Source organism: Pseudopodoces humilis, chromosome 24, assembly GCF_049639895.1.
Source record: "Pseudopodoces humilis isolate 2021_Gansu_Grassland_sample_001 chromosome 24, ASM4963989v1, whole genome shotgun sequence".
Classification (NCBI taxonomy): Eukaryota; Metazoa; Chordata; class Aves; order Passeriformes; family Paridae; genus Pseudopodoces; species Pseudopodoces humilis.
In genome coordinates, this window is record NC_142223.1 from 4,941,251 (window position 1) to 4,963,445 (window position 22,195).

At 41.9% G+C, this 22,195-nt stretch overlaps 3 protein-coding genes across 6 annotated transcripts in view; 1 reads left to right on the forward strand and 2 right to left on the reverse strand.

Moving 5' to 3' along the window:
* The window catches only part of PLCH2 (phospholipase C eta 2), an 80,075-nt gene extending 73,648 nt beyond the window's left edge, over nt 1-6,427 (reverse strand). The window contains exons 1-5 of the mRNA XM_088066486.1: nt 6,383-6,427; nt 6,231-6,302; nt 6,048-6,113; nt 3,997-4,048; nt 3,521-3,907 (exon numbers count right to left, since the gene is read on the reverse strand). The gene's annotated coding sequence lies outside the window, so the exon portion shown is untranslated. The remainder of the gene's footprint in view (nt 1-3,520; nt 3,908-3,996; nt 4,049-6,047; nt 6,114-6,230; nt 6,303-6,382) is intronic.
* A 314-nt stretch (nt 6,428-6,741) lies between these two features.
* PEX10 (peroxisomal biogenesis factor 10) lies at nt 6,742-9,937 on the forward strand. Of its 3 annotated transcripts, none has more exons than XM_005528361.2 (6): nt 6,742-6,908; nt 7,136-7,216; nt 7,691-8,097; nt 8,755-8,930; nt 9,224-9,359; nt 9,649-9,937. In XM_005528361.2, the coding sequence occupies exons 1-6, from the start codon at nt 6,800-6,802 to the stop codon at nt 9,718-9,720; spliced, it is 981 nt and encodes a 326-aa protein (XP_005528418.2). In that variant the 5' UTR covers nt 6,742-6,799; the 3' UTR covers nt 9,721-9,937. The 3 variants fall into 3 exon arrangements, with proteins under 3 accessions (XP_005528418.2, XP_014112762.2, XP_014112763.2); XM_014257287.2 differs by having other exon boundaries at nt 9,227-9,359; XM_014257288.2 differs by lacking the exon at nt 9,224-9,359.
* Nucleotides 9,938-11,933: 1,996 nt separating this feature from the next.
* Nucleotides 11,934-19,555, reverse strand: RER1 (retention in endoplasmic reticulum sorting receptor 1). Of its 2 annotated transcripts, XM_014257289.2 has the most exons (8): nt 19,471-19,555; nt 18,969-19,082; nt 16,262-16,347; nt 15,628-15,732; nt 14,680-14,779; nt 14,050-14,128; nt 13,808-13,943; nt 11,934-13,027 (listed from the first exon to the last, which is right to left on the reverse strand). In XM_014257289.2, exons 3-8 carry the CDS (start codon nt 16,340-16,342, stop codon nt 12,938-12,940), a joined length of 591 nt encoding a protein of 196 aa, XP_014112764.1. In that variant the 5' UTR covers nt 16,343-16,347; nt 18,969-19,082; nt 19,471-19,555; the 3' UTR covers nt 11,934-12,937. The 2 variants fall into 2 exon arrangements, with proteins under 2 accessions (XP_014112764.1, XP_005528419.1); XM_005528362.2 differs by lacking the exon at nt 18,969-19,082 and having other exon boundaries at nt 19,471-19,543.
* Between the last annotated feature and the right edge of the window lie 2,640 nt (nt 19,556-22,195).

Below are 22,195 nucleotides of genomic sequence, written 5' to 3' on the forward strand. Positions count from 1 at the left end.
AAGAAGTGGAATAGGTCACTTTATACCGTAGGAGACAAAAACCTGTTAAGTTGTTTAAATAGAAAATATTTCATGTTGTCCTGTAGCAATCCCAATAAATAACCCCATTATAACTCATCCCAAAATTGCATTTTTGAGGTTCTCCTCTGCAGGCTATAAAACTTCTTCCAGGCACCTTGCAGCTGCCATTGTTTCCTCAGGCTCCATTTCTTATATTTTTGTTTTTGTTTTTGTTTGGTTTTTTTGTAAATTAAATAAAACACAAATTACATATTTTCAGTTAAGGGCAGAGAAAACTTCCAGAGAATCCATTCCAGCATTTAAGGGCAGTAGGAAATCTGGAATAACGAGCTGTAGGGGTAATGGGGAGTGGTATGTTGAAGGGGAGAAGAGGCAGGGAGGAGCTTCTAAGTCATCTTACAGTAAATAATCCTTCAAGGAGAGCTTAGAGGAGACATCCTATGAACACCAGACTGAACACAAAAAGTGCTATTGTAAGTTTCTGCATAACATCCCTTGGCAAACACCTCAGGGAACTACAGAGCTTGTGCAGTACTTTCAATCTCTCCCAGGAATGTTAACATAGAAGGATCCCTCACCTTCCCACTTGATTTCCCTTGTCATGTCTGAGGCAAACCAGAGCTCCCTGACAACTATTAAGATGTTAGAAGATTCTACATAAGGCATTCCCTAACTAAATAGAAACAAGTGAGGCTGTGATGAACAATATAAAATGCGGGCTAAGATCAGAACCAGGTACACCAAAATCAGTCTCTTAAGTTTCATGCTGTTATTTGTGATGCAAATGGATCTGAAATCTTCACTCAGGTCATGCTTGTCTTGGTGTCTTGCACCCACAATTTCCCTCAGGACTGCACAGTCTCATGTGCAGTCCGCCAAATAGCAAAGAGCAGGAAGGAAGCTGAGAACTTTGTCTCAGCATGTGTGAAGTTTGTCACAGCCTGCATTGTGCAGGTACCCATCCAATGACTCTGCTCTGTGCTGAGGGGAAGCGCTCCACCCCCACAAAATGAAGGCAGATTAAACAATTAATAAAAAGTTTGGAAATTCCCTATAGATTTAGACTCTGTGCCCTAAGCAGTAATGTGGAGACCAGAATTTCAGTGACTTGAAACAAAAACTGGGCTGAGGAGTTGCACACATGGGTAGCCGTCCCCATGGAACAGGGCTTAGCTCATGTCACACAAGGCTTTCTTTCTCTGCCAGCTGAACCTGGACGCATGGTCAGTACCTACTGCTCGTGTCACAGCTGCCACCAGGAATTGTTACAAGTGAGGGACATGAAGTTTGACATCATGCAGCAAGGCCAGAGGTAACAATGGAAGCAGAGGTGAATTCACAAATGAGGTCAAGATAGTGGAAGTGAAAGAAGATTCAGGTATAACACTGGAGAATCTATTTCAATATTAAGATCAGATCAATTTAAGCTTATCATGGAAGAAGTGGGTAATTTTTAAGATAACTAATGCATAACTGAGATATCTGGGTGCATGAAAATTGTATTGCAGTAAATTCAAATTATCCTTAGTGACTGCAAGACTATCTTTGTTGAAAAATCTCTTCAGCCTCATCCTCTAACCTACTCAAATTCATTTATACAGTAATTTTCTCAGCTCTGGACAAAGTAACAAGAACAAATTCCAGTGATATTCACAAGTATGTTGTCCCCTTTGAGCTATATTTAGGAACTGAGGGCTCTGTACCATTTATTTCAAAACCAAAGTGAGATTGTGTTGTTTTGAAACTGTGCGTACAGGATTTTAGAAGAGCATTGCACATCATATATTTTATTGCTCTGTTGTTCCTGCAGGACCATTGATGCTCTCAGCCACTTTGAGTTAAGTATGGAGTAGTTTTTAATTCAGAAAAATTACAGGAATTATAAAAACAAAAGCCTTTTCAGAGAATGTAGAAGGAGCTTGGCTATAAATCGGAATGTTATCATCCTTTTTTGCAAAGCCAGAATAAACTTGTTCTTTGGCTGAGAATAATCAAAATATGCTGCATTATAGGAGCTCATCTTGCCAACAGAGTCATCAAATATCAGTGAGCCCTGAGTGTTTCAAGATTCAGTCATACAGGTTTATATTATAAAACTGGGTATGACAGAAGCAGTTCTGATAAAATAGTGCTTATTAAAGCCCAATAAATAAAAAAGACATGACAAATATTTCTGTACCTGGTCATGGCCTCTACTTTCTGTAATAAGCCCCTGGTGCCCAAAGCAAAGAGCCTGTAACAAGCAGTGCTCCTGCTGAAGAGCTCAGAGCCAAGTTAACGTTTCTCCCTGTCCTCACAGCCAGTCCTGAGGCCACCAGAACACAGTGACTGACCACTCAGCCTTGCCCTCGGCACTCACCCCCCTCCACTAACTTGCACTGAACAGTTTCTCACAGTTAATCTCACTGGGCAAAAGAAATTCTCCCCAGCATGGTTTTTGCACCCTCAGTAAGGACAGAAAAAGCTGTCTTAGTAGACAAAACTTTCACCACATTCTTTTGAACAATACGTTAACTTTGAGCTCCATTCTGAACATAGCACCAATTTCTTACCTCAAACCAACCATAGTCAGCAGTGACTCTTACTCCTGTTTTATTTTATAACAGGCAACCTACCTCTACCATGAAACAGAACATGATTCTAGAAATTATCACCCTGAGGATTCAGGGTATATTTAAGAGCTACATCTGAACCCTGAAGCTTGAGGCATTTGGAATATGCACAGCCCCAGCAATCCAACCATCCTTATTATTTGCCACATCTTTGCAATCATTACCCACATTTTTACTCCAGGAAAGAACTTTAAATTATTTCTCCATAGCCAAAATGAATGAGCAAATTTTTTAAAAAAATTTAAAAATTTTCAAAAATAAAAACATGTATACCTTTTCAAAGTGTCATGCACGTCTTTCCTCCCAAGTTAAAATCTGGCTGTTCAGTCACAGAATCAGCCACGTTTTATTGCTAAACTGGTATTTTATTTAAATACCTGAAGTTTATTTTATATCCAACCTCTCTTATCCAAGTCAGTTTTCATTTTGGCTCCGTACACCTGGGAAAGCTCAAGGCTCAGGTTATCAGTTCAGAACGAATGCAGTAGTCTTTCATAAAAAAAGCAGTTATCCAGTTAGAAAAGTCTGAGCTTTTGCTAATTTTGCTAATGCAGTTTACTTCATCCCTACAAGCTCAGAGAATCTAAAACTTTAGGACTAACAAAATTCCAAGGTTCCAGAACATTCTCATGAACAAGAGAAAGTATGATAAAATAAAACAAGCATTAGACATGATGCTCTTTCCATTTTCCCTCTTCCTCCAAAAAGACGAGAGCAAAAGTAGCAGCAAATTCTGTTACAGCTATAAGGCTGCGCATGCTTCTGGGGTAGCGTATTGTAAACTTTGTTTCTAACGCCCGAGAGTGAGCAAAAGTGTTAAAAGTACACCAAAATGATCGCTGCAAGAGAAAGTAGCAAAGCAAGCCGAAAGCAAACGCCGCACACACCTTTGTCTCTCCCAGCCGGGCAGTGCAGGTGGGCTGTCCCGGCTCCTCTGCGCGAAGCGTCTGACCTTCATACCCGGGACAAAACCGGCAGGAGGGAGGGAAGGACCTGCGGAGTCTGGAGCGAAATCCCGCCCCGCTTTCACATGTTGAGGGCTCTCAGCTCTCTGATCACAAAGCAGCTTTATAGCCCCTGTTCAAACAGTTCAGCTCCAGGGTAACAAGTTCAAAGTGGGAGGAGGCAAAAGGAATCGGAGGGTGGTAACAATGCCAAACAGACGTTTCGTTCCTTTTGCATCCGCAGAACCTGTTCTTCAGGTTGGAAACTGAAACATCTGCTCGGTGCCCTGTTTGAAAGCTGCGCTCCGAACCTCTTGCCTCCTAACAGGTCTGCAGAGGCAAAATTAGATTTCATGATGCACAGACAAGTAGCCTGTGGGAGGAAAAGTTAATCATTGCTAATCACCGAGGTTTTTTACATTTTGGACGTCCTCGTGGTAACGTCAGTGAAGCAGCTCGTTCCTGTCAGCTCTGTTAGAAGGAAAAGCAGAGAAGCATGGCATGAAAATCAAGAAACTTGGCTTCCAAAAACTTAATCAAAAACACAGCAGCTACGCTTTAAGAGATAATAGCGGTTTTCTGAAGTAACCAGTATCAATCAGAATACAAAGGAGAAGAATCAGATTTTCCTGGCAGATCGTAGTGTGACAACTAACATTTTATGCATGTGTGTGTTTATATCTATGAATGAATATATATATATGAAAGTATGTCACAAAATGAGAAGGTTACTTGGCATGCTGCACCTTCAAAACATCACAAAACAACTTTTATAATATAATAAAATCCATATAATAAGTAAAAATGGGCATTTACACAGAACTGACACACTTCTAATGTTTTAACATCTGTTGGCAGAGTCTGACCTTCAGCTTTATAAATTTTCCAATCTAATAATTAGTGGCCATTAATCAGGATTTCAGCTTTGCAAAAAAGAAAAAAAAAAGAAAAACAAAACAAAACAGCAAAAAAAAAAAACCAAAAAAACAAAACAAAAACCCCAAAAACCAACTCTCGAGCTCTTCTTTGGTTTCTTGATCCACAAAATAAGAAAATCATATTTTCCCACTTCAGTAAAAGGGCAACAAATTGGTTTGGTATTTTTCTTAACAATTGAGCTGTTGGACATGTGAGATACAGCTCTACCTTTAAACAAAAATCAAAACATGAGAGATTGGATTGGAATTCTGAAAAAAATGGTCCAAGGATTAGTCAATAAGTTTTAATTTTGTATATTTAAAAATTTCTATAATTTAAGATGGCAGCTTCGATTTTCTTATTTAATAGCACATCCCCAAGATTTAAGTGTGAAAACCTCCCATTCCAGACCCCATTTCCCGTGGGACATTTCCTTGGGCAGGTGCGCCCCCTATTGTTGAACGACGGAAAATGTTCCAATGGTTTTTTCCCTAATTTCATTAATTTTACAGCTACAGAGGGAAAAATCCGCGATTCCACTGTTGCGATACACCCTAACAAAAATTGAGCAGCACCTGGAGCAGGGAGGGAGAGATTTTTCTTATTGTTTTGCTTATCTGTAAGATTCATCACAGCTTTACTTACCATGTTCAACTTCTGGTGCAATTTAATTAGAACTTTGATGCCACAATCTGTGCTCTAGATAGGCTAATAGGCTACTGAAAGGATTACAACTATCCAATTTATTTGTGGTTATGCTTGGCCACAGGGTGCCTTTCTCTGCTTCTCAGTAAAAAGAAAGGAAAAAAAACACCAAGCTCCTGCCCTCCCAGAACTTTCCAGTGAGCTCCTGCCATATCAATCTGTAAATTCTTCAGGAAAACACCTACTTTAATTCCAGTGAAAGTAGTTTTGTCAAATAAATTAATTAAATGTGGAAGTGTTTGACTGCTCCTTCACAAAACTGAATTTATAACAATGTGACATTAAAATCTGCTAGGAAAAAAAACAAACGTGTTTTAGCAAAAATGAATGTACCAGACCTCAGAGTGTAAATACACACACACACACACACACACACACACACACACACACACACACACACGTATAGGTTGTAAACATTTACAGGATGCTGCTACCTTTGTTAATAAGTGAAAATTGTTTTTTTAAGAAATGGCATGGTTGGTTTGATTTTTTTTTCAAACTTACAAAAATATTAGCATTATTTTTAAACATCAGGCACAGCTGCAAGAGCCTCATGGCAGGTAGTAGGAGTGGCTCTCTCCATCGAGAGGTCAGTGATATTCATGACAAGAGTCATCAGACAGAAGTCCAGTTCATTCCCTAAATAAACTGGGAAATTATCAGGAATTCTGATAAAACTCCAAATACCCCCTGTTCCCAGTGGCTTAGCCACAAAGGAACCGCCGGCAGGGACCGAGGGACTGATCTGGGGACCCTGGCACTGAAAAACTCGCCAGTTCTGTCACACCATGGCAGCTTACAGCCTTTATCCCCCTGATACCAGGATTTTGGAGATGGTTGCACTGACATGTTGATGTGTTTGTAGCTTTGTCGTGTGGAGGCGGTGTTTGTTGTTTGCTTCACGTACAGCTCGCTAGAAAACAAAGGGCAGCTTGTTCAGTCTTCCCATATAAATAGCTCGTCTTTGACGGGATGCAAGGACGCTTTCGCAGCTGCTAAAAAAGCAACAGCGGGACACTTGAACACTTACTTCCTTCTGAATTATCCCTGGGCTGCGGAAGGGCTGGAGCATTTGTACAAGTTCGTGGAGTGCTGCACCTTCCTGGGGAGAGATGATTTGGTGGGTTCCTTGTGAACTGTGTACTGAAACATCCATGACCTCACTTCTTCTCTTCCTACCACCTCAGCTGCAATCGTGGGGCTCCGCCAGGTTCCTTTTCCCGCTCCTTTTGCCACCCTTTCCCCCGCCCCTTCCCGCCCCTTTTTACGCCCCTCACCGTCCGTTTCCCACCCCTCACACGCCCTTCCCTCTCCGTGTGCTCTTCCCGCCTCTTTTCCCGCCCCTCATGACGCCTTTTCCCACCCTTTTCCTCATTCTTCCCACCCTTTTCCCACTCTTCCCGCCCTTTTCCACACTCGTCCCGCCCCTTTTCCCGCCCTTTTCGCCCCCTCAGGGCAGGAGAGGCGTTTCCCGTCCTCTCGCGCAGCCCTGCTCCCTTTCCCGCCCCGCACTGACGGGATATCCCTGCGCGGGGGGCGGGTGCTCGGCCGCTGCCAGGGTCGCGGTGCCGCCTCAGGCCCCGTGTCCCTCCGCCCACCATGTCGGCGGCGGCGGGCCCGGCGCGGCTGGCGCGGTGCGGGCAGAAGGACGAGCTGTACCGGGCCGCTCTGCGCAGTGGGGCCGGCACGGCGCTGCGGGGGCTGGCGGGTAATGCCTGTGGGGAGTTGGTTCCACCCCGAGCCGCTCCGGGTGTTGCGGGATCCGCCGGCACGGCGGATCCACACACACACACACCCCGCCCCCCTCGCCCCGGGGCTCTGGATAGGGGTCGGAGGGGTTAGGGGGCTGATGGCGAGTCCGGGAGGAATTCCGCGGGAAGGGCTCGGATAAGCACGGATTTGCTGCAAAGTGACAGCCGCGACCCCGTCCCGCAGGTGCCCGGCCGTGGCTGGAGTGGAGGAGGGAGGTGGAGCTGCTCTCCGATGTGGCCTATTTCGTGCTGACCACGTTGTCAGGTAACCTTCTCCGTCAGTTATCACTTTTTTGTCATTTCTCCCAACATCTGAAAGCTGAGGGGCCAGTGCCGGGGCTGCTGTGCTGTTCACCACCTGAAACTGCCCAACAGCAGCTCTTTTCCACATGGGGGTTGGTTTGGATAAATGCCTTCTTGTAAATATGAAACCACGAAATTGTCGGGGTTGGCTTTAAACGCATTTTATCAACACAGATAGATGTTCTTCTAAAAGCAATTAAAAAAAAAAAAAAAAAAGCAGGAATAGATAGCAGCAGGAAAAATATCCTGCTTTAAGCCTAAAACTGCAGATACTGGATGTCACCATGATGCTTATCTGAATTCAACAGAAAAAAAAACCTATTTCCAAATTCCAAAGCCTGAGTTGTGGCCTAAATAGCCTGTCCCCACTGCTCACCACATCCAGAATGATCCTGCAGTTGCCCTCTCACCGTTTTCTGTTGCACACATTGTTTAGGTTATCAGACCCTGGGAGAAGAGTATGTGAATATCATTCAGGTTGACCCAAGCAAGAAGAAGGTGCCTTCTTTCCTTTCTCGGGCCCTCTTCATTTCCCTGCACACCGTGGTACCTTACTGCTTGGAAAAGGCACTGCTGCACCTGGAACATGAGCTGCACATGGAGGCTGAGGAATCCAGGACCCCAGAAAACCCCCCAGCAATTTGCTTTCCCAGGAGGACCTTAATTCGCACCTGGATTTGGAAGCAGGTTGGGGAGCTCACAGAGCAGCAGAAGAAAACAGCCTCCCAAGTCGTGTCTGTCCTTAAACAATCTATCCCTCTGCTGCACCGGCTCCACCTAGCAGTGTTCTACATCCAGGGCACCTTCTATCACATGTCCAAAAGGATCGCAGGAATCTCGTATGTAAGTGGTTTTGGTTGAATATGTGTCCACTGCAGAATTTTGGCCTGTTCTGGGGTGCCTTATTCATAAAAGGGGTAAGGAATTTGGCTGTGGTTGCCAAAGAGGAGTGAGAGGGAAAGTTTGGCTTTATGGGGGGGTGATGAGTCCCTGGAGTTAAGAGGTTACAGGTAATAAACATGAATGCAGTGTCCCAAGTTAATACCTGTGTAACTTCAGTCTGTCTGCCACAAGTACACTGGAAATGAGAGTTGACTTGATAAATCCACGGGAAATATGGTTTTGAACAACATTTAGGTAGCACTTTCCTGTATAATTTTGTATCTTTACAAAAAAAATCAGCCATATTGGCCCAGAAATGTGTATAGACAAAAGAATTCTCAACAATTCCCAGCATCAGTGCAGGAAAGAGGTGTCTGTTTAGTCAGAGATACATAAGAAAACCAAACCAATTAAAGCTGCAATTTTTATGGGCAGACAGCAGCTAAGTCCAGCCTGACTGAAGGTGATTATACCTCCTGAGAGACAGCTGGATGAGAAGTCCTAAAATGTCAATTTTTTCCACATGAGAATCCTAAATCAAGCTTATTGCAGATAGAGAGAGGGGGAAGAGTTTCATAAAACTATAGTAACAAATACCTCTTTCTGCGAATTCTGTAGCTGCATTTTGGAGGATTGCAAGGAGAAGATCAGAGTATCCAATCAAGTTACCAGTTTCTTGGAATAATTTCACTCTTCCACCTTCTGCTGACCGTTGGAGTTCAGATGTACAGCTTCAAACAGAAGCAGAGAGCAAGGCAGGAGTGGAGGCTGTACCGCAACCTCACTCACCAGAAGTAAGAGGTGGTTCTTACTTCCTAGGAAAGAAGTGGGAGTGTCACAGCTGTCATGCATGGGGACAACACAGGAGTGACAGCCCAATTTGGGTTACAATCTGATGTAACAATTAATTAGCAAAACTAATTCCTTGCTGCTCTGTGCATGTCTTAAACTTCATGCTTTGGTGGTTTTGAGACCTTCATGAAAAGGGTTAATACTTGAGCATGGGGTTTATTTCAGGATGGTGGTATCCAGTATTTCTGACAAGCAGGGTAAGTGCAATTAACTGCACTGTGCCTATGTTAATTAGAAGCACGAGCAAGGAGGTGGCTGCCGGGCGCCAGTCACGCTGCACACTGTGCTTGGAGGAGCGGAGGCACAGCACAGCCACCCCCTGCGGGCACCTCTTCTGCTGGGAGTGCATCACTGCCTGGTGCAACACCAGGGTGAGTACACAACACATCCACACTGCAAGGTGCCCCCCAGCCTGGCTCCTAATGCCGTCCCTCACTAGGGCACCCAGAGCTGATCAGCACCTCTGGAGTTGTTGAAATACAATGGCAGTTACATAGGTGAGGTCAGTGAGGTGAGCACATTAAACTGGGCCAGCTCAGGGGAGCTTGTACCACAGTTGAGACTGAAAAATTATTTTCTAAAAGTAGCTAAGCAGTTCTATTCAGATTTTTTAAAATAGTTCTCTTCAGTATGTCCATCTACTGCCTTTTCTTTCTGCAGGCAGAATGTCCACTGTGCAGAGAGAAATTCCACCCTCAGAAACTGATCTACCTACGGCACTACCAAATGTAAAGGGAACCTCTTCTGTCTCCTGACAAGGGCTCCAGCTCATGTTCTTATACTTGTCATACAGCTTGGGTTGGTCCAAGAAAAGGCTTTACTAAACTGGAAACTGCCTGTGCAAGGTGGCACTACCTTCCCATGTGACAGAATAAAGCTATTTGTGCTTCTACCCTTCTGTATCTTCTGATGCAGCTCTTGACCATATTAAAAATGGGTTTCTAAAATATGCTTAACACAAGTTTAATAGTATTCTTCATTTTGGACAGTGGAAAACTTAAATTCTCATTCTCAAAATACAAGTGTAGACAATGAGTCCTCCACTCTTCCATAGCATCCTTAAGGCATTACTATTATTTAATCTTAAGACTCCCTTCCTCCTGTAATATCATAATGTCCAGGCCGTGGACTTCAGGGGCAAGGAACAGAAGCACTACACAAAGCCTAAGTGCAGTAGAAGTTCTAGTTATAAATGCTGTGTACCACTGTGTTTGCAATAAAGCAGAGTTCTGTGATTTGACTAAACTAAACTAAAATCAGCTTAGATGAACAGAAAGAAGAAATGCAATGCCCCAGTAATGCAGACTGATCTCTTAACATTCAGTTTCCAAACTCAGGTTTTTCCATTGCTATTAGCAATGGAGACTTTTCAGCAAGTATTTCAGACACCGAGGCTATAGCAATATAACAAGGGGTGTTTTCCAAAGGCCAGGGGTGTTACCAACATTCCTGAAGCACAGGGAAAAAGATTGTTAGTTGTTAACATACGTTGCCATTCTTGCATGATAGAAGATGCAGAAGATCAATTTATTTGTATTTTTCAAATACAGGTAGGGAAAAGAACCCAGGTGATCCAGCCTGTGCATCATGAGTTACAGTTTCAATAAATCTTTCAAAAATGGCACTGAATGTGGACTCAGAGGCAGGGCCATGTGTGCTACACTAAAAGCATTTTTAAGATGGGTATTTGTGCTGCAGAGATCCTGGTTATCCAACTAATAATTAGATCTCCAAGTGTTATCAAAATAACCTAGTAAATTTAGTTTAACTTTTCATCGTATCTATACATGAAATATAAAATAGTTGCTGGTAAGTATGTGAACACTTTATCAGCACTACAAAAGCAATACCATCCTTTCTCACACCAGTAAAATTTGTAGCATTCCTCACCTATTTAACTGTCAAGGCAACAGTGGAAGAAAAATAATCCTTATCACAAATCAGAACAGACTACCTAAGGAAATCACTGCCTCAGCTCCTTCCTGAAACAGTAAGGAAAAACATTTTGTTGCACATGAAAACAAACAGGAATTGATGACTGGGAAGTGTCTCTGAAGCTGTCCAGACAAGTTTTTCATACATTCTTTAAGGGGAATTATTTTTTTAACATTTTTAAAATGTTAAAAAGCAGCGGAGCAAAGTTTAACAAAATGCCATCAGACTTGCCTGGCCATGGGAGGCTGAGATGCAGCTGGGGAACTGCACTGTTGGCCAAACAGCTCCTACAATCCATGTTTGAAAACTTAATCCCACTGGATACAAGGCATCTGCCTTCCCAAAAGGAAGGCACCAATCTAAACTTGCTTAAACTAAACCTCAAAATAAAGTTTAGGTAAAAATGTCACATTTGCAATGGATGTCATTAACACTCTTGTTTAGTAGGAATCATACCAGTTGGTAATTTTAGTATTAATGTTGTATTTTTCTCCTTGATTCATCCATATTCAGAAACTCTAGCAAGTCTGAAAACAGCTTCTTCAAGTCAAGGCTTTCAGATTTTCAGGCAACAAAACATGAGCATCCACAACTGGTACTTTTATAATGCCCATTCTGGGTGCTGTCTCCCTAATTTTAAAGTGCTTACATTCCTGGTTTCCACACTGCTAATAAAACAAACATGCAAACCAACAAAAAGCCACAGGTCACTATGAGCTAAAACTACCTGTCACCTTCCCAGGATTACTGAATTCCACAGCTTCACAAAGCCTTCATATGACAAGATCAGAGGAAAAGGTGCCTTCATACATTTTCCAACTAATTGTCTGCTGAAGCTGCTTAATTCCATTCAGAATCTTCCAAGAGCATCTTTTCCTACCTTCTGGAAGTGAATGGTCCCTGAAGAGCTGATAAAGGCATTGCATGAAGGTAAACTGAGGGCAACCATTATTGAAAAGAAGTCATAAATAGTGTTAGATCAAGAGATGTATATAAATATAGAGAACAAGTAAAGGGGAACACTGTCTTTTAATAAATTTTGGAATTAAAAAGTCACTTAATAAAACTGCAGTTTTATCACATGAAAAAGTTTACATGCAGGTCATTTATCTCTCATTCTTTTTTCCCCCATAAAAAAAGAAAATCTGTGTTAAAACCCCCACCACTGTGTTCTGGCCAGTTTGGGTATGTCCTGTGTGGCTGGATGAAGTTAACTTCAATTATTCAAGAAACCATTAATTATGAAAGAAATTCCCAATAATAACAATTAAAATATATATTTTTATAATTCCAGGTCCTCAAAGGAAATTGTGATAGAGTTTGAACAAAGTTCTAAGTCATCATGAAAGAGCCAAATTTTAGCATCTGCTGGGAGATGGAACAGTGAAACTGGCATTAAAACCCAATACAAACAAGTTGCTTTAGAAGCTAAATGAGTATTTTTGCCCTACTGCAAACCCAATAATTTAGTAATTTCTTATTCCTATCTATACTTGTTTGGTTATAACTCAGTAATACCATGCATTTAAGAAACTGTTTTAAGTTCTGTATCTAATTTAGGTCTACTGAATTTTTCTATGAAAACAGCACACGGCCATGAAGCAGAAAACAGCATCACGTGTGCCAGCTTACACTTTCCTCCACAGATGTGCACAGCACTTCAGGGTGATGTTGAGCAGGAGAACTATGTAAAAATATCCAACTCTAGGCCATTAACCTCTCCAGTGCAACGGATCTTGAAAGAAATGCATCATCCCAAATCCATGGGATTATCCAAAGTTTCTCCAACTTCTTACAAAAGAGAATAAACGCAATGCAATTTGGTTAGAATGCCAGTTTCCTTGAGAAACTGATGTTTCAGATAAAAATAGCAAGATCCTCATAAAATGAAAATTCAACTGCTTTGTCACCACTCTGTTAATCACTTTTATGAAGAAAAAAGGCATTGTTACAATGGCTCAAAATCGTTCCTTTAGTGAGCAGTAGAGTTGGTCAACAGGTTGATTGCGTCTTCCTAGCTAGCAAAGGTCTTCCCCACATCCTCTTTCCCTTTGTATTTCCTCTTGCCATGTGTGAAGGGTATATATCTGTACTTTATCATGTGCTGCAAAGAGAAAACAGCAGTTGTTGAATCAAGAAAGTCACATGATATTTAGAAAAAATGGTTTATAATACACACTGTAAATTACTGAGAGTTCTTAGTAAAGGTAATGAAATAGCTAATCCTACAGCAGTTTAAATCTAAATAGGATCATGAGAGCAGTTTTATAAATCTCAGATTTTGGGTTACCCAAAAAATTGTACACTACAGTGAAGATTACTGATTGGGGGACAACAGGAAAAAGGAGAGAACACAGAGATACTAATTTTTTAATACCCTTTCATCTTTAATTTACTACTTTGACTCACAGTACCTATCCAAAATTCTGAATATCTAGGAAAAAAGTTACTTTTTTAAAACACTAACAAACCATAAACAATTTGTTAAAATGGTCTGAATCACTTGCCTTATGTTCTTTCCCTTTCCACTATCTACTTTCTCACACCTTGTGAGAACTTCCTTTTTCACCCACCAGAGATGGTTCAACACCTCTGCATCCAAAACAGCCAAAAGAAGTGGATGAGAATCTGTATAAAATCCTGACACTGCACTCCGAAATCAAAACCTTCTTGTTTGAAAACAAGAATAAAGTTCTGTAAAATCTGCTCAAACAGTAAACATGTCCCACCTGAACATTTAATGTTCAAGTATTAGTTATTGAAGTTCCTCCAGTAAAGTAAGCATATGCAGCATATTTAACCTCTGAAGGGCTCCAGTGAATGGCCAGTCTGGAACAATGCTGTAAATCCTAACATCACAAATTCTCTGTTCTTTCCAAGTTACCTTGATTTGCCTCTTCATAGTGATACAAAATAGCATAATGAAGTACATCACAAGGATTGGCCAAAACACAGGAACATTGAAAGCCTCAAAGAATGTACAAGCCATAGCAACCAGGATTCCTTTAGTGGCAGAATGCCTAAAAAATAACAGTAACAATTAATCCTTCAAGCCCAGTTACCACTAATGTAATGCAGATATTTTTATTTTTCAAAAACAGAACACAGACAAATGGATCCACTCACCAGAATTTGAATTCTGGGAGCCTTCTAATGAAAGGCCGAAATTCTTCATTTTGCCTAGTAGGTAAGGAAGGACCATCATCTAAAAATAACAGAAAAGAAATCAAACCACAGACCTACTCACAGTAGTTTTTTACACCATTCAGACTCCAGTTTTTCTTTTACTGTCTATCTTAAGAAAAAAAAAAAAATCACAAAACAAAACCACACCAAATTTCCATTGCTACATGTAGATGCCAGGTAGGAGTCGATGGTTTAATGTAAGTTCACATAGATTCCTTAAAATAAACTTAACATAGATTCCTTTAAAGAAAACAGGGAACAGGAATGCCAAGACACTTGAGTTACCACAGGGAGAGCTTCAGTCACATAAACCTCCTTTCAAAACACAGGAAATTAGTACTATATATATAGTACAGTATATATATTGTACTTATACAATATAGTACAAGTGGAATATATTCAAGTCCCATGAAAAAGGACAAATTTTATAGAAATTCTTGATCTTAAGTTGTATAGATTTTTTTCAGGTCTAAAAAATAAAATGTAGTGCTAAAATTGCATTATCTTTACTGTATCAGACAAAAGGAGCTGAAGTTCAACCAAGTTTAAAAAAGGAATTTTTCCTCATACCTGAATCTTCCATTAGAGACGGGTCAACCTTTGGTGACAGGAAAGCTATGAAGAGGTTGAGATGGTAGATTCCCAAGGCATATGTCACAATGTACCAGCCCTGCACAGGGAGGAACAGACAAGGGTAAAATCCTGAAAATCATTTTCTGATACTGATTTTTTAACAAGATTAACCCGGGTTTTTTGCTTCCTTGAGAAGCTTTTCTATGTCCTCATAATAACTGAAGGGTTTCTGGGCTTGCAAAAATACCAAGAATTCTCAGTGATCTAAACAAGTTTTAGAGCAAATCTCTCATGTAGTGACAAACTGAACATGAAACTTTGGTCCAGCATCCAGGTTCTCTATGTTCAAGGTGTGGACTTCAAAAGTAGTGAAGAGCATAAAACCATCCCTTTTAAAATCATCTTTGCAGCCTTCAGTGTCTGAAATGTTCCTACTATGACCTGTAAAGGTTTCGCATTCTGTAATCTTCGGTTTTTGGGAATAATAGTTCCCAGGTTCCTCACTGAACTGCACACTGGCATGAAACAGAAACATCTGATTAGTAGGGAACAGCCTGCCCCTGGCCTGCTGGGAGAGAAATGCTGACAAAGCCATTCCTTATGGTTTTCATGACAAAAACAAACCCCTGGCTCTGAGCATGTTGTTACACAGCTTTAATATAAAAGCAAAAAACTCAATTACAACAATTTTCAGAGACTTATTCTGTGATTTCAAATTACCATCAGAAGAATATCTTCAACTATTCACACATCTTTTGTCTCTGCAGCAGCAACTTCCACACCCAGAGGATGTGCTCCTTCAGACTACACAATTTACCTTCTGCCACGTGCTTGAAGAATACCACACATGATTCTAAAGTAACAGCACACTTCAAAAACACTCTTAGAATCAAAATTAGATCAGCAATAATATCTGGAACTACTTCAGCATCAAATCCATCTTACCTGCAGTAAATAAACTCTAATCATGTAGATAAAGCTCAGCCCCAATGTGACAATCCATCGCACTGCAGTGTAGGGGGTGGATTTGTCTAACCAGGACTGGTAGATCTGGAGGAAACACGAAGTGCACAGTAAATAATAAATACCGTAAAATACTCGATTCACAATGGATAAAGCTTATTTGAGGGTAGTATGGGAAAAAAAAAGCATTTGGGAGGAGTATTTTGGGAAAGAGAATAACATGAAGCACTTATACTCTTTACTACAAATAACACAGGACTGTACTTACAAGTGTCTGTATTTTTACAAAGGCAAAAAAAATTTCCTAATGCTTAGAACTGTAAAGCAATTTAGATTTTCTGTATTTTATGCAAGTTGCTTTCCTGAAGATAAATTTGAAATAAAATCTGAACTCACTTGTCATTTCTGACAGTAACGACATATTTTCACTGTGTAATGTCACACAATATTCCAGTAAGCCATTTATTATAGATATTTATCTAGTTTAAAAGGATTCAAAAGAAATCTTTTGTACAGATTGTAGCATTTCAACAAGTCAGCCAACAAGCAGTGAGTTCAAGAAGCTGCAGTGAGATCTGCTTCTAAAGGAGTCAGAAAAATTCTTCACAAAACCAACCTGGCCAAGTCTTGAGAAAAATCTATAGACCACTGAAGGTTTTCCATGCACAGACTCCCCAATGCTGTCCCCTTCTGACATGGTGGCTGTGGAAACAAAACATGGGACAAGGGAACATTAACATCCAAAATCTAAGTTCAGGGAGGTTTACAGCACATTCTCTGAACCTGTATTTACATACAAAACTCTCCTGGCTTGTCCTGTTTGAAACAACTTATTCTAAATGAAGTATTCTTAAACAGAGGACCAAAACGAATGAAAATTCCTTATCCAAAAAAGCAAAGAATAGGGTATTTTACAAAGGCAAGACAGGATCCAGTGTGTTTGGGGGAAGGAAATAAAGAAGCCCATAAAGAAATCCAGGAAGAGCCCAGTTGGACATTGTCACCTTGCCAAGGCACAACCCCCTAAGCAGTGAGACATGAACTGCAGCACCTCCCTCCTTCCACCTCAAGCTCCAAAGGCAAAGAACAAAACCAGAGTAAGTACATTTTTAAAAAAAAAAAAAGCTGCTTCAGATTTTAAATACTGAGTAACTACATAATGAAGAAGTAAATTCAGGACTCTGCACACCAGTGGTTTCAGACTCTGCCAGAGCACCAAACCCAAAATGCTGCCCACACTGGAATCATTCAATGAGTTTCTCTGTCTCTTGAACACCAACAGCTGAGCAGTAACAGAAGTTTTATACAAGAGTAAAACTGTACAGTCAGTGGGCAAAGAGCCTGAATTCAAATGAAAAAAAAACTACACAAGGGGATTATTTTTCAGTCCATGCCTCTGCTACCAATTGAAGAGCTTTATTTTTCATATCAGTGAGTTTTACAGCTCATTTCAAGATAGAAGCCAATTAAAGTGGATCCTAAGCAGAAACATTTTGCCTCATCACGAAGAGCAATCACTGGCATTACTTCCTGGAATGCTCATCTGTGGGTGGGACTATGTAACCCAGGATTCTGGGAGTACATTCAGCCCTACTCAAGAGCCTCAGAGAGTAACAAGTCTGTATGAAACATTCATAAATTAAAAAAAAAAAAAAAGTAAATTGTCTTAGATGCTGCAATACAGTGACTGCTGCAGAAAATTTAAGATCAAGGACAATCTGAGGAGGCACAAAAACTTAAAGCTGTTTATTTTTTCTGTAAACATCTGAAAATTACATCCTATGGAATAATTAGAAAGTAGAAAAAAGAAGCCCTGTTACACTTCAAAAGCTAAGGGGACTCATTAGGAGGCTTCAAGAGCTGAGTCCACTTTAATTCAAGCTATAGCTAAAAGAAAAGAAGCTAGTAGAAAGTCATACAATATACACACTTTTCCATAACAGGCAAAAAGAAGTAATTATTCTTCTCCCCACCCTCTGAACAATTTCTGCAGGGCAGAAATTGCTGAACATGATTTATTTTGGGGTATTTTTTAATGTGCTGAAGTATAAAGCTGTAACAAAAAGTTACTGAACTAATTAGAATCACAGAATAATTTATCAGAGACCAATGAAAACTCTAATAGTCTCAAAATTGATTCTTCAGATACACTCACAGAAAATATGGACTAAAAGCAGACCATACAAGACTATCTTGTAAATGTTACCCTGTGCATAGCAAGTGGAAAATCGTGTGAGGCTTCTGAAGGCTTTATGCTGGAGAAGGGATCTTGCTTCATGTAAAATATTACATTATATGTGATTATGCATGATTTTCTATCATGCATACAGTTCTTCCAGAGCAGACCAAGAAATACAACAGTCCTACTGAGGAGAAACCTCTCTGGGGCTTAGTTTCACCACAAGACACAGACTAGAATTTAAGGTAATATTTCTTGTCACATTAAAACTGTGCTGGAAGGACATGCAATGAACAATTATCAATAGCAGGAGTGCTTGGCACTACTCTGAGGGCAGTTTACAGTTAAGAATACTGGATTCTCTTGGTTTAAGGGAATGATTAAACCTAGACAGCTTCAATTTCTCCTTCATAATCATGGAACCATAGAATGGTTTGGGTCCTTAAAGATCATCCCATTCCAGTCCCTGCCATGGGCAGGGACACCTTCCACTGCCCCAGGTTGCTCCAAGCCCTGTCCAACCTGGCCTTGGACACTTCCAGGGATTCACAGCAGCCACAGCTTTTCTGGGCACCCTGTGCCAGGGCCTCACCACCCTCACACAGTTTCTTCCTAATATCCCATCTAACGCTGCCCTCTAGAAGTTTTAAGCCACTCTCCGCTGTCCTGTCAGTCCAGGCCCTTGTGAAAAGCCTCTCTCCATCTGTCTTGTAAATGTAACATCAGATTCGCTGCCCAGCACAAGGAACTGTGACCGCCCTCCAGCCACTCCAGGACAGCTAACACTCAGCCAGAGACACAGAGAGATTAACGAGGGAATAGTTTGCTACTACTAAAACTGAGACTGCTACTAAAGCAAGACCGTATTACAGCAGTTTTCTCTGCTGAAAACACCACATAAGCAAAGGTACAGCCTGAACAATTATGCTTTTCCCCACAATCGTGATGGTAATTTCATTACAAACACCACTGAGCACTGAGTTCTGAAAAGCAGAACCTCTGGCTGTAAGAATATTTAAGCCTCACATCATCACACAGAGGTACAGAATTTCAGCACAACTCTGCTCATGTTATAGATTTTTCTTAAATTTAAAATATAAGTTAAGCAGATAACTAGCAAAAACACGTTACACATTCAAGTTACCTTGTAGAGGAAACGTCTTTGAAGAACAACACACTAAGTTAATTTATTAAAGAACTGGGTGAACGGACAACCACGGGGAAACAGCCCATTGGTCCCTCAGATTGGTTCTTCACACTAAAAAAAGGCATTGTTTAATTTTATCCATTGCAACAGCAGCTGAGAAGCACCTGCGCTTCTCGCCTGTGCCGGCAAGAGGGGATTTCCCCTTGCCCAGACACTGCTCAGCCCCGGCGCGGCGGGACACTCGGTACAATGAGCGGGGAGGAGCTGCGCTGCCTCGGCACGGGGCGGGGCGGGGCCCGCGGAGGGGGACACGAGACCCGGGAGGCCCCAGCCGGAGCGCCGAGCCCGCAGTAGCCCTCGCGCTCCCGAAGGGACCGCTCGCTCCAGGCCTCAAGCCCCCATGCCCGCCCGCCCGCCCGCGGATGTCAGCGCCGCGCCCGGCGGCCCAGAGGCGCACTGCCCGCGCCCGCTCCCACTCCGCTCCGGCCCCGGTACTCACAGGCTACCGGGCCGGTCCTGCCTTCCGCTCCCGCCCCTCCACACACCAATATGGCGGCAGCACCGGAACGTACTTCCGCTTCCGGGTTTTAGGGGCGGAGCACAGCCCCGATGCTGCCCCGCTATTGGCCTCCGGGGGAGCGGGCGGGGCCGCAGTGTCGGGCGGGTCGGCGGGAGGCGTGCGGGGTCCGTGAGGGGGGACGGAGAGCAGGCGGAGCGGTAGCGGCGGAGAGGAGGGAGGTGTGGGAGACGTGTATGTGTGGCCTGTGACGCAGGGCAGGATCAGGCGGTACTGTTGCCATTTGGTTCAATAAACTGTATTAGTTAGCATTAGTTTGACATTAGTAGTAGTTATGCTAAGGCTTGGTAGGCCACATGTAACCTGCAGATGAACTATACGGCAGATATTGCAATGTAAGCAGTGTAACTAGGAGATAATCTAGGAATGTACTTTTGGCAAAATTTAAATGTCAGAGAGATAATCGTACCAGGTAGTGAGAGAGAATTAAGAAATTATGATGATGAAGAAATCGTGTAGAAAACATATAAAAACCCTGTGATTTTTCTGTGAAATGGGGCTCTGTCTTTGGACGCTAGTCCACAGGCTCCCGGGCCCTCAATAAAGCACCGCATAAACGACTTCGGTTGTTTGTGTTTTCTTCGGATCGGGCAACAGTACTGCGCGGATCAAGCGCAGGACAGGACGGGGGTCGCGCCGCTGAACGGGCCCGCCCTGCTATCCTGAGGGGAGCACTAGGCCCCGCCTCCCTCGCTCGCGCAGCCAATGGGAACGGCGGCAGGCGGGGCCGGGGCCGAACCGAGCCTAGCCGAACTCCGCCGAGCCTGAGCCGATCTCTACCGAGATTGGCCGAGTCATGCCCGAACCTAACCCAACATAGCCGGGTTTGGCCGAGCATGAACCGAGCTCTACCGTAATGGGCCGAGCCTAGCCGGAGTCGAACCGAGCCGAGCGGAGCCCCCTCACAGGATGAGGCCAAAGCTGTTGAAGGATTTAAAGTTTTAAGGAGTTCAGTGTATTTTATTTCATGAGTACGTGAACGTTTGGGAATCAAAATCAGCAGGAGAAGACAAATACTCGTTACTTGGAAAAAGAGGTGACAAACATCCCTACACGTGATGAGGTGCGTTTGTTCCCGTGGAACAGAAACACTGATAAACAAACCCTGGGGATCATAAGTTCTTTTCCCTGGATTCGCTGCCACGAGGCTGTTCCGAACAGTTCTGTGCCGCCTTTGGGCACCACTGGGCGTCTCTCCAGCATCTGTTTTGGGGCTGAATTAGTAAATTCTCCAGGCCCTATGGCTGCAGCATTTAGTACTGAAGTTTACGCTCGCTACGTGCTCGAAAGTGACAAGATGCCAAAAAAATAGTCCTGACACTTCTGAAAATCTATTGATTTAGTACTTACAGTATGCAACTATATAAGTATGCTTATTTATTTCATACATATAATAAATAGGTGAAAACTGAAATATATTAATATACAAATTGTACAATATATTGATATAAATAAATAACTATTTTATATATTTACACATAAATATAGATATATATAATTATATATTACTATATAACTTTAAAGAGACAAGTGATCCCTCAGCACATTCTGCTTTCAAATTATATAGCTTAACATGAAACAATAAAAACATAAATACCCTTTTTTCAAGCAAAATAATAGCTTAGAGTTTGGGGTTTTTTAAGCTGTTTAGAATTACATATTTATTTACTTGCCATAAATTATCATTGATTTATGGAAGAGCTAAGCAGCCTTCTGGAAAATAAACAAGAAATATGGGAAAGAATCAGAATTCTGGAACAATCTGGGTTGGAAAGGACCTTAAAGGTCATCAGTGGAGTGATTATGGCTGGGCATCCCAGGGGACACAAACCTGGTTGTAACATAAGTGGCAAAACTTGGTTCAGTGCCTAAAAAAGGGCAAATCTTTAAGTTAAGGATCTGGGAATTCTGTCTGTGCACATAAGGTTTTGCACATGAGATTCTGAAGTTTCTTTCCTCGGTCAGATTATCTCAGTGACACCAAACGTTATTGGTGATCAGTCAGTGCACCCAGACATCTCACAGATAGTTATGCCTGAAAACTGTGTAAAACTGTAGGGATTTGGAAAAAAATCTGGGTTTCTTTTCCCTCTCTTAAAATAGTACTGTGGACATCCTGAAGTAATCTGCTGGAGCAAGAAAATGTAGGCAAATATTTTAAGCTCTAGGGTATCCCAGCATTACTTCTGTGGGGTATAGAATGGATTGAATCATGACATGAATGTTTAATCTGTCCTCAGTTTCAGTTGCAGCAGCATCAGGGCCAAATTTTTAGATCAGTCCTTGGCAAGTGATAATTTTTTTAGTGAATGGATGCTGTCAGTTAACAGCACATTGCAGTCTGGGAATCTTCAGAGATTCAGGTTGATTAAATGTCCAGTAAACAAGCAATAATGAAAACTATCAACAGAGGAGACCATTAATTGCAAACAAGTCTGATTTATGTCCTTTTTAACAGTAAAACTGGTTTTGCATTCAGTAAAAATCTTGTTAAGAGCTGCAAGACAGAAACTATAACTGAGTAATAGGGAACATGGAGCAGAGTCCCTGAAAGGTAGTTTTAAAAATAATTAAATAAAGTCCCCAGTGACCTGTGGTGGCCTGTCTGGTTTTCATGCATTTTTATGTGCACAGCTTTGAGAATGAA